Here is a 14,636-nt window from a genome sequence, read left to right on the forward strand (position 1 = left end):
GAATGATGATGCTAGTCCATTCTGACCTTAGTTGTTACTGCAAACTATTTCCTCCAGAACTTTTTGAATATTATTTTAAAAGGGAAAAAGGTCCTGTCCTGGTTTTCTCCTCACCAAACATTTCTCTTTTTTTAGTGTTTATGTTCAAGTGTTGGTGTTTCTTAATTACTTTTTTAATAACAGGTGATAGAATTAACTCAGTTGAGAGAGGGCACCAAGAAGTAGCCCAAGATTTATCCCCATTTTTTCCTCTACCTGTACCTTTTGCTTGCTTTTGTCAATAACAGATAACATTACTACTCCTTAGTCTTTTGAGATAATGTCTGGCTCCTATAGTTATCCTAGATCTCCGGATCACAAATACAAAGGTAGATACCAAACCTAGCAGGCTCATAATGATGATTTTTCTTAGTTTACAGTAATTTCACTTAAAAACCTGTTGCTGCATTTCTTTCAAGGACATAAAGATGGGAGTAAACTAATAACTCCAAGGAAGCCTCAAAAATAAGACATTACAATGTTCTCATCCTAACATTATTATAATCAAAGTACCTTTTTCCTCTAGCACCTTCTTTTTGAAGAATTCCAAGCATTTTATAGACATCATCTCATTTATTCACAGGCATCCCTGAGAGGCAGCATAAGGTGTAAACATTTTTCTGTTTTACAGATAGAGAAAATGAGGCAGTTTGACTTACACACATAAGACATTAGAGACTAGAATTCATGTCTTTTTGTACCCCATTCCCATGATATTTCCACAAGACCTTACATGAATATGCTAAAGACAGTAAACAGATTTTTAGAATTATTGATCACACACTCTATACCATCTCAGAGCTTGGCTTTAAGGCAGTTTTAGGCTGGTTTTCTTACACCTTTTACTGCTTATTTAATATCTATGGAAGAGAGGTGACAGTCTATGATTCCTAATAAAAGTGTGTTCTAGAATCTCAGTATTCTTTCCCCATCAGAACCTTCAAAATCTTATATATTATCTTCATCTACCAACACCTCACAACCTAGCCACTTTTCTGACTCCAACTATGGGACAATTCATTGAATTTTTAGCTCACTGCTAAGTGTGAGGAAAACATAGCTGCTCATCTTTCCACATAAATTCTCCACCATCCTCAGTCCCCTATATCTATCTTTCTTCTCAACTGTATTGGTTAGGCATCCTTTCTCACTCACTAAGGTACCTTAGAATCAACTCTTAATTCCTGATTTCTTGGTTTCCCATGTAGTCACAAATAGGCTCATTCTTATTATATACTGGAAGCCATCAATCTTCAGTGATACTCCGATAGATTATTGCACCTCTGGTTTCTCTGCCTCTGGCATACTCTGGCATATCTTCAAGTTTCAGTTAAGGTCATTTCTTCTAAACAGAGTTTTAAAACCCTTCAGTGGTGTCAAGTTCCCTATATTCTGGTTTTAAGTACCCCTGACAGCTGAATCACCCCTTTATGTCCCTACAGTCCAGCTATTTTTCTTTGCTCTACCCACACCAAACACTCTGCTTTCCAGTTTTTAGAGACTTTTTCCACTCACAAGCTTCTACCTTCTCATGAACTGCTTCTACTGTAGGAATTTTTTCCCTCTTATTCCCTTCAAGACTATCTGGTAACTCATTAAATGGAATCAGCACCTTTCCTGATACTTCATTACAATGCACCAAACTTGTAAATACGTAACCTTCTAGTTTTATGTCTTAAACTATTTAGTATCTGCTATATGCTGTGTATGTGTATTTGATTATTACCTGATATCTGTGTCAAAGTCACCTACTTTTAGACTGTAGGCTCCCAAAGGATAAGGTCCAGCTCTGTTTACCATGTTTTATATAGGGCCCACCACAGTATTATGCACACTTGGGCAATTAATTTAATACTATTTGATAAGAAGCAGTAAACAGACTTATTCTTAAGTGCATCATATTCCACGTACATTTTTTTATTCTGAATACAGATTGGCAACTCCACCAATCTGGCAAAGATACTTTATTTTCTATCAGATTTGAGGGCTAGTGGCACTAGTGGATTCTGTTCCCAGTAAATAGCAACATACTAAATGTCTTCTGCTCATTAGTCAAGAAGTATTGAACGTCCACAGGGTGCATAACACTGTACTAGGTGAACTGAATACCAGGGGAAATCCCTATTAATGCTCCTTCCTACCCTCTGCCCAGCTGGCTTGCTCTTTGGGGCTAGAAGGGACCATTGAAATACAGAAGTGGGATAGAAGGGAAGTAAGAAACTAGGTACTAGAAATACAGGAATTTTCTTTCTACTCAGAACCATCTAGGGGTTAAAGCAAACTGAGCAATAGTTATCCATAATTGACACTTCAAATTTACACAAGTTTTGTAACATCTTCCCCCAAAACAACACCTAGATTCTTAACAAGACAATTTGTAGGACATGACTAAGAGGAACACTAAATAAATTCTTCATTAAGGGTAAAGGAAAGGGGAGAGTAAATCCAGTTCCATCATTCTGAGTACAGTTTTATGTGAACAAGAAGAATCATTCCTTTCAGTATTTTCATTGTGTCATATGGGTGGAAACTTAGAATCATGAGATAAATCCATAACATCTTTTCCCTGTGATGCTGCTGAAATGTTTCCAGTCAGAAATACAGCAAAATGACAGGATGAGAGCCAAGTTTAATTCACAGGATCTTCTCCACTGTATTGAAGGAATGACATAGGCACTGAGAAGGGGCAAGGAACTTTGTCAAGTCAGAAGCAGGGCTATGATGGGGTCTAGATCTTCTGACCTTTGTTCCTTAGATCTTATTGCCTTGGCATTGTGGCTTCAGACTCAGAAAATTACAGTAAGGAGCACCACAGAGGGGTAAACCTAAAGGGCATTTCCTAAGCCAGGTGGGCAACTCTATTAGATAGGATCTCTACTAGAACATGTTTTCCCAAATAATACATTTATAAAAGCTCTTTGCAGATTCTCAGGTTTTTACTTAGGTTCTGACTGTGATAACTTTTCTCTTGTGTGGATTTCTCGGTGTTTATTAAGGGCTGAACTTTTGCTGAAACATTTCCCACATTCATGACATCCATAGGGCTTCTCTCCTGTGTGGGTTCTGTGATGTGCCCTTAAGTCAGAGCTTTTACTGAAGCTTTTCCCACAATCAGGACACACATGGGGTCTCTCTCCTGTGTGGATTCGTCTGTGTGCACTAAAGTGAGAACTATTATTGAAGCTTTTTCCACACTCTTCACATTGATAGGGCTTTTCTCCAGTATGGGTTCTCTGATGTATGATAAGACTTGAACTCTGATTGAATCGTTTTCCACACTCACCACACTGGTAGGGTTTCTCTCCTGTGTGAATCCTTCGATGAGTGATAAAGTTTGAACTGTCACGGAAACTTTTTCCACAGTCAAGACATTTATATGGTTTCTCTCCAGTGTGTATCCTTCTGTGTCTAATGAGGCGTGCACTTCGACTGAAACTTTTCCCACAATCTCCACACTTATATGGATTCTCTATCTGGTGGGGTATCTGATGCATGAGAAGGTGTGAATTTGGACCAAAGCTTTTTCCATACCTAAGGTATTTATAGGGTCTATCTCCTAAGAAAGGTTTTTGATGACTTAGTATTTTCCCTAATCCCTTTTCTGGGGGTGTCAGTTTTCCTCTTCTCTCCACTGGGGACTTTGCCCATTGCCTTCCTGACTTGCAATCACTGTCGCTGTCTTTTCCCTGATTAAAACGATGAGGAATTTTCCTTTCAGATCTTGCAAGTAATGTTCGATGCAGTTCTACTTCCTCAGAAATATCCCGTTTTGTGTTCTGCTTGTTCTCAAATCCAGCCTCAAAACCTGAAAGAATGAATAGAATTCCAGAAGTTATCTATTCCCTCAGTTCTTCAAGTCAGAATATAAGAAAACCAGGGAGAAGCAAAAGTTAAAAATTAAATCATTGACAAAATTGATTTAGGAACTAGATCTCCCAAATGAATATTAACTTGCATAGGGATCTAAATTTTTATTTCTCTTTTAGAGAAATATCTTCTCATTGTACTAGCTTTTTTTTTTTTGCATTCTAGAGATGCGAGTCTAACAGTTTTTACTATAGTAGACTCACTTTGTTTGAGAACAGCAGTAACTTCAGGGGAAATACTGGTTGTTGCCAGAAACAAAGAACCTCTCTGATTATAACTTTAATACAAGACCTTCTAGAGTAATTCAATATTTGATGATCATGAATCCACAAACCTCTCTGCCACAGACAGAATAGATCACAAAGGAAATACTCAGGTACATAGCTTGTTCTTGTGTCCAGAAAGAGGTACATAGCTTCATTTCCCTTCAGGTGTAACTAATGTCATGGTAGGAACCCTTTTAGGAAATAGTAGAATACTTAACAACATGATTAAGTACCTACTATATACAAGGAACTGGAGATACATAAAAAGGCACCATGATCTATGCCCGTCTTGGAGCTTATACTTTAATAAAAGGTATCCTGAGAGTAAATTTTTTAAAGAAACACTTAAATTATAAAACAATCCCATTTCTACAAAGGCTCCAGAGGAAAAATCATAAGTATTTAAAAATCACTCAGGTGTTCTGCTAATCAGCTTTTTAAAACACATCAAAGTGGGAGAAAGTGTTTTAGTTGACAGAATGCTTTCAGTTCACACTATGGAAACTCAACTCAGTTCTTAGCACTTTTAACAGACATGCACAAAGCAATTCAGGCATCTTTTGCAGAACATCCTAATGTCTTTTGAAGCTTTTCAGCTAGAATGCTTCAGTCTGGGAAGCCTAATTAATAAAGGTTTCTTCAAATAACTTTACCATTTTGAGACTTTAAACCTTTCAGTATATTCCTACCCTGATGGGAACTTAGCATGATCCCCAACAGATACAACCTTGTCCCCTCCCTTAGGAATACTTTATTCAAAGGAACCTAGCAAGGAAAATAGATCTGATGGATCTAATCAGATTAAATGGTTAATGCTAAATACTAGTTAAGTATAACCTAGTCAGTATATAGTTTTGGTTTTTTTAATCTCTCAGAAGAAATCTTCCTTAATTTCTCTTCCAGAAGGGGAAGTGGGTATAAGGCAGGGAAGGGCAATCAGCTTTCAATAGGTAAATGAGTCTAAGCCTGTGAGAAATTGAGTCAAGACTTCCAAACTAATGGAAGAAAACAGTACACTTGCTTAGGTAATAATGAATTTTCAAAATTATCTTCATGCTAGGACACAGACCTTATGTGAACAAAGTTGTTGTGTCCAGGATAAGATATTATTGATTCTTTTCATTGTCTTGCTGCCTGCCAGTCCACACAGAGATGGTAGCAGATTTAAGAATTCAGCTACTGTATCCCAGCCTTTGTGGCTTGAATTGTTCAAGTTGATGCTGTCTTTGAAGTAAACAGAAATCAGAGGGGAATAATATTTACCATTGCCCTGAAGCTCTGTGAGTTAGGGAGGGCTTTGGGATGGTTTTGATTATTTTAAAAGATTAGAACCTGAGGTAAGAGTAAAAGTGTTCACAAACCTAGGCAAAAGAGCTGGGAATGGAACCCAAGACTCTTAAAAACTAGCTTGCTGTTTTCCCCCTCTACATTATAATTGCTTTCCTTTTTATACATCCAGGCCCCCAAAATAAAGTATATCTTACCCCTTGGGCTTTGAAACAGCACTGGAGCACCAGGGCTCCCAGAACTTCGAGGTGCCTCCTCAGCACCCACTTCTTCACCCTCTGAGTCTTCTGCTGTGGCCATGACTTCCTCAGCTGCCTCTCCCTGCTGCCAGCCCTCCTGGTCTTGCTCTTCTGTTTCACCATCACTGGCCACCAAGCCAGAATGAGGTCCTGCCTCCTCCTCCAGACCATCACTAGGTGGGGCAGCAGCCCGGGTACTCACCAAGGCATCCATCTCCTCAAAGAAGGGGCAAGTCTCTGGGGCATGACCACTCTTAACTTTCCGATAGCTGGTTTGGAGGCTTTTAAATTTAGTCCGACACTGTTCTGGTGTCCTGAGGAAACCATATTCCCATAATCGTTCAGCCACTGCCCCATACAATTGACTGTTACGATGACAGTTCCGTAGAGCTTCGTAAAACTGAGTTTCACTAAGGATTGCAAGATAAGTCTTGGTCTCTTCATAGCCCCAGTGTACACCTGCCACCCAAAAAGAAAGTTCAGCGTTCTAAGACACTTATTTTGCCACCTCAGTTTCCCAATTCTATCACTTGCTTCCTCAGAAATCTTCTCAATTGTACTTTAAATGGGTCACTTAAAAATAAAATTATTAAAATTTTCCACGTGCTATAAAATCTGATAAATCAGGTTGTCTTATTCCCCTGCTAGATCTGAATTCTATGGTAATTCCACAGAAATTGTTCTTTTAGTTTATCTATACACACAAGAGAGGGCGTTCCTATTTGACCCCTTGACCAACTCTTCTGTACATGGCACATTCATAGCCTATGTATTACTCTAGATTTTTCTGACAATTTTAGGAACCTGATTCTAAGGGGAAAATAACCAACTGATTAGGGGCAGATTCAAATTCAATCCCTGTTAGCAATGAAAGGCAACTATGTGTTGCTCTAACCCTCATCATAATTTCAAGGTTTTCATATTTCCAAAGGAGGGCTCAGACCACTAAAGTACTGCTTCTGCCAATGTTTCAAGGTCCAGGGCAACCATTTTGCCCTTAAATTCTAGTACTGGAGCCCTTCAAATAACTTTACTATTTTGGGACTCTAACTAAACCTTTCAGTATATGCCTACCCTGATGGGGACTTAGCATGATCCCTACCAGATACAACATTGTCCTCTCCCTTAGGAATACTTTATTCAAAGGAACGTAGCAAGGAAAATAGATCTGACAAATAAGATTTCTTTTTGCTGGAGATTTCTTAGACCATAGATCCAACTTCTCAGTACCTGGGCAGACAGGAAGACATTAGGATATTGACATCATATATTCTTTTAGGGCTTTGTGGGAGTAGGTATAAAGGTAGGGACTCTTTCTAGATTAAGAACAAAATTAGGGAAGCCTAATCACTCTGTTTCCTCCTTACCAAACTTCTCAAGTTTTCATTAGTATCTTTTAAAAAGTATTAGGACTGGGGTGAGAGAGTAGAATTAAAAAGCTGATGGCAAATGAAAAGAAGTCTTGACTAAGGAGAGAAAGATCTTCCCATTGGTAATTCAGACCTTCATATATGGAATAATCTGAATTTTTAGCTACTACAGGGGCCCCTCTCCCATTGCTGGTAAAAACAGAAGAGAAGAGAATAGAAAATGTTGGGGGAAATGGTAAGAAGAAAAAATAAGATAAATAAAATAGGGGAGAAAGGGCAAAGAGGGAATGATGGGGGGGGGGGGGGACCAAAAAAGAAAGTTGTAAGAATGAGAAGGTTTAATGCAAAATATCATAGCCATGGAAATTTAGAGATCGAAAGAGCCTTAGAAATCATTGATTCCAACTCATGTAACAGCTAGGTTCCATAGTGGATAAAACAATGAATCTAGAGTTGAGAAGATCCAAGTTCAATTTCAGTCTCAGACATCTACTAGCTATGTGTGACACTGGGCATGTCACTTAACCTCAGTTATAATGACCTCAGCCTAGTTATAATAATAGCCCCCACCTCTCAGGGCTGGGAAGATAGATGATATATTTGTAAAAACATTTTGCAAATTTTAAAGTACTATATAAATGCAAGATATTATGATCATTGAATAAACCAGGGAAAGAAAGGTTAAGTGACTTGCCTATGGTTGCCTACCTAGTTGTGACAGAGCTGGGGTTGAATCTTGATTTCCTATATCCTAATTCATTAGGATCCACAGCTCTTTCCATTACACCATTCTGTTACAAACAGGTACAACAAAATATAACAAAAGGGGGTGAGGAGAAGGAAAAGCAAATATCAGTGGGGAAAAAAATTAAATATAGAAGAAGCAAACATAGAAGCAGCATAACATACTGGATTGAGGCCTAGCATTGGAAGAAAGCTCTGCCTGTCTCTGAGACATATTGGCTGTAGGACCCAAACAAGTCTCGTTGCTCCAGAGAAATGAAGCAGCAAACTATCTGATGGATATTAGTGGAATTTCCTTATTGGGAGTTACCAATGAAATCACAGGTTTGCATCACCTCCCCACCCCCATCCCACCCTAAAAGAAAATGAAACAGAAGAAGAAAGGTCAGTCTGGCAGTCATAATCCTAGTAATGTAGAGTTGTAAGGATATTCACATACTACATTACTCTGAACCACTGTTCTCTCACCCCAGGACCCTTAAAAAAGCTCGTTATTTTTACCTTGATTCTCCTATCACAGAAAGTGAAACAGACACAAAGTAGGTCAATAACTGAGTCACAGTCAGGAGAAAACAAGGAACTGAATTCACATTTCTTTGCATGATCTTATTTCCTATATAATTTGCCACAATTTCAATGCCAGGATCCCAGTGAGAAAGAACCTTACCACTTGGGCTTCGGAAAAGGACTGGCGCACTGGGGCTCCCAGACTCCTGGGGGCCTGTTTCATCACCATCAGAATCTTCCACTGTGGCTTCTTCTGCTGCCTCCTCTTGCTGCCAGGCCCCATGTTCCTGGTCTTCTGTTTCGGCATCACTGGCTACCAGGCCAGGGTGAGCTGCTGCCTCCTCCTCCATGCCATTGCTGGGCAAAGCAATGACCTGGGCACTCATCAAGGCTTCCATCTCTTCAAAGAAGGGGCAGGTCTCAGGCGGATGGCCACCCTTGACTTTACGGTAACTTTTCTGGAGGCCTTTAAACTTGGTCCGACATTGTTCAAGTGTTCGTAGGAAGCCATATTCCCTCAGTCTCTCAGCAACTGCTCCATACACTTGGCTATTACGGTGACAGTTCCGAAGGGCTTCATAAAACTCAGTCTGACTTAGAATTGCAAGTAGAGTTCTGGTTTCTTCATACCCCCAGTGCACACCAGCTACCTTTTCATCCTCAAAGCCCCACTGCTCCTGGTCTCCCCAGTTTTTTCTTTCCCTCCTTGATGGCAAAAGATCAGAGTGCATTCGTTTGTCACCTGTGTGACTGCTTCTTGAGAGTTCCCTCTCCTTGGAACCCAGATCTGGGACCCATGGTTCTCTTCTCTCTGTCCCAGAAACCATGCCAGATTTGGGGAAAGGAAATCCTGCTCATAGAGAAGCAAACAAAGGACAAGGTGGTTTTTACTGATCTTAGAAAACCCCATGTTGAACACCACCCTCTTTATCCACTAAGTATCAGAAAGGTTATAAAGAAAATATTCATAGACATCCTGAAAGGGTCCAATGTTAGACCTAAGGATCCAAAACTTCAAGGAATAACAAGATTTTGTTTTGGGGGGGAGCGGGTAGAATGACATCTTGGCAAGGATGAAGAGAGACTTCTAGAATCTATCCCCGTGTGTACTTAACTCTCAAACTTATTACCCATGACCATCTAGAGAAGTTCCTCTATGCCCTGATTACCTTTCAGCACTGATAAAAGATGGTTACTTCTAACCTTGTGTAGTTTTTATATCTGGTTAAAAAACTACATTCATGGTAATTGTCACTGGGTCAAAGAGAATCTACATCAACTGGAATTCTTCAACTTACCCATGATTTCTCTTTCATTTCTACACCTGGTCAATCACCAAGTTTTATATATTTTGAAATGTCTCTGGTGTCTGACCTTTTCTATTTTCTCTGCCACCACTTTAGATTAAGCCATCTGTATATAAGCCATCTCACATCTGTATTATAGCAACTGTCACTTGGCCAGAGTCCCTTCAGGCTCTTCCCTATTCCAATCCATTCTATATATTGCTGCCAGACTAATCTTTAAGCATTGCTTCCATGTCATTCTCTCTTTATCATTGGCTCCTACTGTAGGAAATACCAACTCCTTTGTTTGAATCTTTAAAAAAAAAAACTCACCTTCTGTCATAGCATCAAGTCTAAGACAGAATAGCTGTAAGGGCTAGGTGATTGGAATTAAGTGACTTGCCCAGGGTCACACAGCTAGGAAGCTATGAGATCACATTTGAACCCAGGTCCTCCTGACTCTAGGCCTATACTACCTAGTTGCCCTCTTTTGCTTGATTCTTAAAGTCTTCTATCTTCTGGAACCATCCACCAATTCCCTTATTCAATATTCAGTCTCCAATCAAAACATCTTTCCCAAATACACAGCATGATCTTCCCTGCTTCTGTTTCTTCTCTTATTCATTTTATCTAAAATGTCTTTCCTTTTACTTTCATCCTATTATTAACTATCCTTAAAATTCCATTTCCTCAATGAAAGCCTTTCCTCTCTTTTCTGGCCTATCGCCCTTCTCTTAACCATATAATTTAGCGCTGTCTATTTCTGTTTTGTATAGTTTGCAATTGTTTCCTATGTCCTATTTTTGTTTTCAACCAGAACATAAGATCCTTGAGGGCAAGTAATTGTTTATATCCTTTGTATTTCATAGTGCCTTGCTCAATGCAAAAAGTACATAGCAGCATATTCATCTTTAATTGTGTGGTGCTATGAGTAGGCCAAAATGCTATTACATATCTTTATATATGTCTTAAATGACTGAGGAACATCACTGTTAAGCTCATAAATGACACCAACTTGATTGTGTCTAGCAAACAACTGCTAGCAACCTGCAAGAAAGAATGAGATACTAAAATAAAAATAAGCTGGAGAGGTAACTAAAAGCAAACAGGACATGGTTCAATAGGGTACAAGGAGGAAAAACAAGTTATACAAATTCAAAGGCAAGGAATGACCAACTAGGTAAAATGGCAATAACAACAAAAAATTTAAGCATCATGAAAGTTTACAAGGGAATATAAATTATTAAACAAGCACCACAATGAGATGTATATAGAAGAATTAATACAACATATAAGAACTGAAGGACCTGCTAAACCTATACTTGTCAGATCCTCAAATAGAATATGTTCAGTTTGGGGCTTCATGAACAAATTAAGATGCAGAAAACTTGAAAAGGTTCCAGAGGAAAGTAGCAAAAATAAAGATTTGGGGAAATGGAAACTTAGGAAGAAGTTCACTTAGAGGGAAAATACCTAACAGGGACATGTCTGAAATTCATAAAATGATTATTATATAGGTTATGGTGATCTGTTGCCATTTTTACAATATGAAGCAAAAGAAGTTGCAAAATTCTGAAAGGGGAAAAAAAAACTTTGAAAACACCTATGGTAATATAAGATCACTCAGATGATCTAACACCTACTTAATTTTAAAACTTCCCTAAATCTCTCCAAAGTCCCCTCAACCATTTACTGTCAACTCTCCAACCTAAGGTATCTTCTCTTTACCCTCAATGAACCTGTATTTCTTACCAGTCCTTTGATGAAGTCTGAGCTTTTCCTTTAGGTTAAGTTGTTCTTGTGGTCCTGGTTCTGGGCAACCAGCCCCTTCTTTCTTGGCCACAACCTTGGGCTGGGACTCCACAGCTTCTTGCCGAACACTTAGTAACTCCAGAGGTGATCTTAGGGGTGCCATCTTCTCAGGTCTAACTTCCTGGCCTTTCACAGGGACAGTGACCTGGAAAGAGCATCCATTAATTCTTAGTGAAAAATTAGAATAAGGTCAATTTCCAAAGATGAATATTTGAAGTAAAAGATCATCCTATAGAGGGCATAGAGAATAAGGGAAGAAACCACACATATTCTATTCCTCAGGCAGCAAAGAGCTTTAGAAAGGAGAGACTGAAATCCTAAACAGTACTGGAGTACAAAAACAACTCTCTCCTTTTATTCTGGCCACCCTAGGTTCTGTAAGGAAATAGCTTGTCTACACTTCTAGAAACATAGGCATCACAGAGAAACAAAGGAGACCACTCTGTTTTATACCCATTTCTATTTTAATTTGGTTCCTCACCCTGGTTTGTCTTTTATGTTTTTTAGCACCCTCCCTCCCTTCTCACCCGGCACTCTGGTCTTTTAGGCTCTTTCTCCAATTCTTCTGCCAAGGTCACAGCTTCTTCTCCACTCTCTGGACAATGATCCTGTACCCAGGTCTGAATCTCCCCAGGTAGGACAGTCAGGAATTGCTCCAGTACCAGTATCTCTAGTATTTGTTCCTTGGTGCGAACCTCTGGCCTTAACCATCTACAGCATAATTCCCAGAGTTGACTGAAAGCTTCACGGGGCCCAGCCACCTCCTGATAATGGAACTTTCTGAAACGCTGCCGAAAAGTCTCAGAGTTACCCCCATCCCCTTTCAGAGTGGATTTGGCCATCTTTCACTGTAGAAGGCAGCTTGACACAAGCTGCGGGGTCTGGGAGCCAGGGCTTCTATCTTTTATGCCTTCAATCCTTTGGGAAATCACTGCACCTGGGTACCTGTGAGAAGTTTCTCCCTAGGGCAGAGAGAGGAATGACGTCAAAAGGATGCACTCATTCATCCAAAGCTTTCATAGGGCTAGCCTGCCTATCTATGTGCTGTGAAGAAGCTAGCTGTAGTAGGGAGCACTCTCCTGAGGACAAGAAACCAGGATTATAAATCATTGAGCAAAGATGCCTAAAAGCTGCATTTCCGATCTGGCTTCTAGGGTAATCTGAAACAGAGTAAACCGTGTAGTGTCTCCCGCTACTCCTCCTCCCAAGTCCCGTTGACTTGCATCTCCAATTCTACATAGTGAATCTGAATGCCAAGCAGCCAGAGGGAGAGGAGGAGAAGGGATCATTCCACTGGGGACAGCAGAAAGCTTCTGTCCAAACCCAAAGCAGCAGGTCCTCCACTGTCAGCCCCACTTTCCAACCCCGAACCTTTCCCAGAGCCCTCTGCGCCTGCTCCACCCCCTTCAGCTCCACTTTCACCACCTCCCCAGGCAACAATCAATAAATGAAAATTTGGTCTTTGTTTTCCTCTAGTTTAGGTAATCTGGGTGTCCCGGCTCAGTGGGGAGTACGTCGCGGGGAGGATCAGCCTCGGTTCCAGCTCCAGTACCTCGCCAAGGCTGGGTGGTCCTTCGGGGTCACCCTGAGCTACGGGTGACAGCTGATCGCGGGACTTCAGAGGGATGAAGCGCTTTGGGAGGGGGGGGAAATAAGATCCTGGGGAAGAGCCCGGGGGTGTCCAGTAGCCGCGGGGAGTGAGAGAGATCGGAATTCGGCAGATGAGTGGACACCCAGAGCTTAGCCCCTTTGTCTCAGCTCCCTCTGGCCGGGTCACTCTCGGCGTCGCTGTCCCGTGCCTTCCAGACGGTCACTCACTGTGGGTTGAGAGGCGCTCCAGGAACCCCTCTCTCAGCCCACCTCCTGAATCAGTCCACTACCCACCCCTCGCCTCCTCCTCCCGCTCCCCTCCAGCCCAGTCCCGTCCCCACCTCCCGGCGGGCCTCACCCGCTCCCGCTCCCGCTCCGGCCTGGGCCCCCGCTGTCCGGCCTCCCGGTCCAGCTCCCAAACCGGAAGTTCGCGAGGGAGACACCGAGGACTTTAGGGCGCGTGCGTCAAGGCCGCTGCCTGGACTACGTCTCCCAGAGAGCTCAGTAGACTAGAAGAGAATAGGGTCGATGAGACCAAGCTACGTGAACACTTCCAGCATTTCACTGGCGTGGAAAAGGAAACTATCTCGCTGGCCTGTGCATTTTCTCTTCCTCTCGAAGGAATTGTCTTTTCCCCTCTAGTTAATTTGACAAGAACTACACTTCCCAGCGGGCCTTACGCACGGCGAGAGCGGTGCTCCTCCCAGAAGGACCGTGGGGCGCGAGCCGGCGGAGCCCGTCTGTGCTCTCTTCCGCCCGCCGCGGAGATGATCCATGAATTGCTCTTGGCTTTGAGTGGGTATCCGGGTGCCATCTTCACCTGGAACAAGCGGAGCGGCCTCCAGGTACGGTTCATCCCAAAAGGATCTCTAACTGAACACCAACTGACAGAATGAGAGCTAGGGGCGGAGTTAAAGTGCAAGCGTTTGGGGCCGGGGCGGGACCTGCAGGGTAAGGAGTTCAGCGGAGCGGGGCGGGACCCTGCAAGTAGTGGGGCAGTTGGACTGTAGGGCCTGCTGGGGAGGGATGGAAGGCGGGGTCCTGGGAGCCGAGAATGAGGAAGAGGCGGGGCGTAGAAAAGGCGGGAGGGGTCGAGGAAAGGGCCTCGAATGCAAAAAGAAGTTGGGAGAGCCCTGGGATAGACTGGTTGGAGAGGGAAGACCGAAGCAGCAGATGGGAGAGAAGGAGGGGTCTGGGATGGAGGGGTGGGGCGAGGCGAGGCGGGAGAAAGGGGAAGGTCAAAGTGAATGGGGAACTGCACAAAACTGTGTACTTAGGTTAGGTTATATATATGATTCAGAATTCAGCTGAAGACATCTTGCCCCAGGTTTGATCTTTGTAGCAGGGTTTTACATCTGACCATGTGTGGGAGGCTTCAGGAGCTATTCTAAACCTCTGTCTCCAGTCCTCCTGGGTTGTGATTCTCCCTTTGCCCTTAATAATCCTCAAGGAAAATGAAGTATCAGTTGGTGGTTCTTCGCTAGGGAATTTCAAGTGACCATGATGCCATTGGAATAGCAGTAGGATTATAAATTTAGAGCTGGCCTTCATTTTACAGTTGGGGGAACTGAGACTAAGTAGTAATGGTTGTCCTATGATTTGAGCCCAGATCTGATAACGAATCCAGCA

General features: G+C 41.9%; 2 protein-coding genes across 5 annotated transcripts in view; one reads left to right on the forward strand and one right to left on the reverse strand.

Moving 5' to 3' along the window:
• Positions 1-592: 592 nt before the first annotated feature.
• Positions 593-13,821, reverse strand: ZSCAN29 (zinc finger and SCAN domain containing 29). Of its 4 annotated transcripts, none has more exons than XM_056810363.1 (6): positions 13,692-13,821; positions 11,945-12,379; positions 11,358-11,562; positions 8,480-9,169; positions 5,657-6,157; positions 593-3,844 (listed from the first exon to the last, which is right to left on the reverse strand). In XM_056810363.1, exons 2-6 carry the CDS (start codon positions 12,257-12,259, stop codon positions 2,976-2,978), a joined length of 2,580 nt encoding a protein of 859 aa, XP_056666341.1. In that variant the 5' UTR covers positions 12,260-12,379; positions 13,692-13,821; the 3' UTR covers positions 593-2,975. The 4 variants fall into 4 exon arrangements, with proteins under 4 accessions (XP_056666341.1, XP_016278241.2, XP_056666339.1 ...); XM_016422755.2 differs by lacking the exon at positions 13,692-13,821 and adding an exon at positions 13,366-13,500; XM_056810361.1 differs by lacking the exon at positions 13,692-13,821 and adding an exon at positions 13,349-13,434.
• TUBGCP4 (tubulin gamma complex associated protein 4) overlaps positions 13,725-14,636 on the forward strand; it is a 35,687-nt gene continuing 34,775 nt past the window's right edge. The window contains exon 1 of the mRNA XM_007472436.3: positions 13,725-13,852. Coding sequence (XP_007472498.1) covers positions 13,775-13,852 — 78 coding nt within the window. The 5' untranslated portion in view covers positions 13,725-13,774. The remainder of the gene's footprint in view (positions 13,853-14,636) is intronic.

The sequence above is a fragment of the Monodelphis domestica genome, chromosome 1, assembly GCF_027887165.1.
Source record: "Monodelphis domestica isolate mMonDom1 chromosome 1, mMonDom1.pri, whole genome shotgun sequence".
In the NCBI taxonomy this organism is placed as follows: domain Eukaryota; kingdom Metazoa; phylum Chordata; class Mammalia; order Didelphimorphia; family Didelphidae; genus Monodelphis; species Monodelphis domestica.

What these genes read in the sequence shown, in the direction of transcription:
- ZSCAN29 (XM_056810363.1), bottom strand. Translation starts at nt 12,259, where the DNA reads ATGGCCAAATCCACTCTGAAAGGGGATGGGGGTAACTCTGAGACTTTT. An exon ending in CAGACTTCATCAAAGGACTG is followed by an intron (nt 9,170 to 11,357) that starts GTAAGAAATACA and finishes CTCTATGAGCAG; the next exon opens with GATTTCCTTTCCCCAAATCT. An exon ending in CCTTTTCCGAAGCCCAAGTG is followed by an intron (nt 6,158 to 8,479) that starts GTAAGGTTCTTT and finishes TTTGGGTGGCAG; the next exon opens with GTGTACACTGGGGCTATGAA.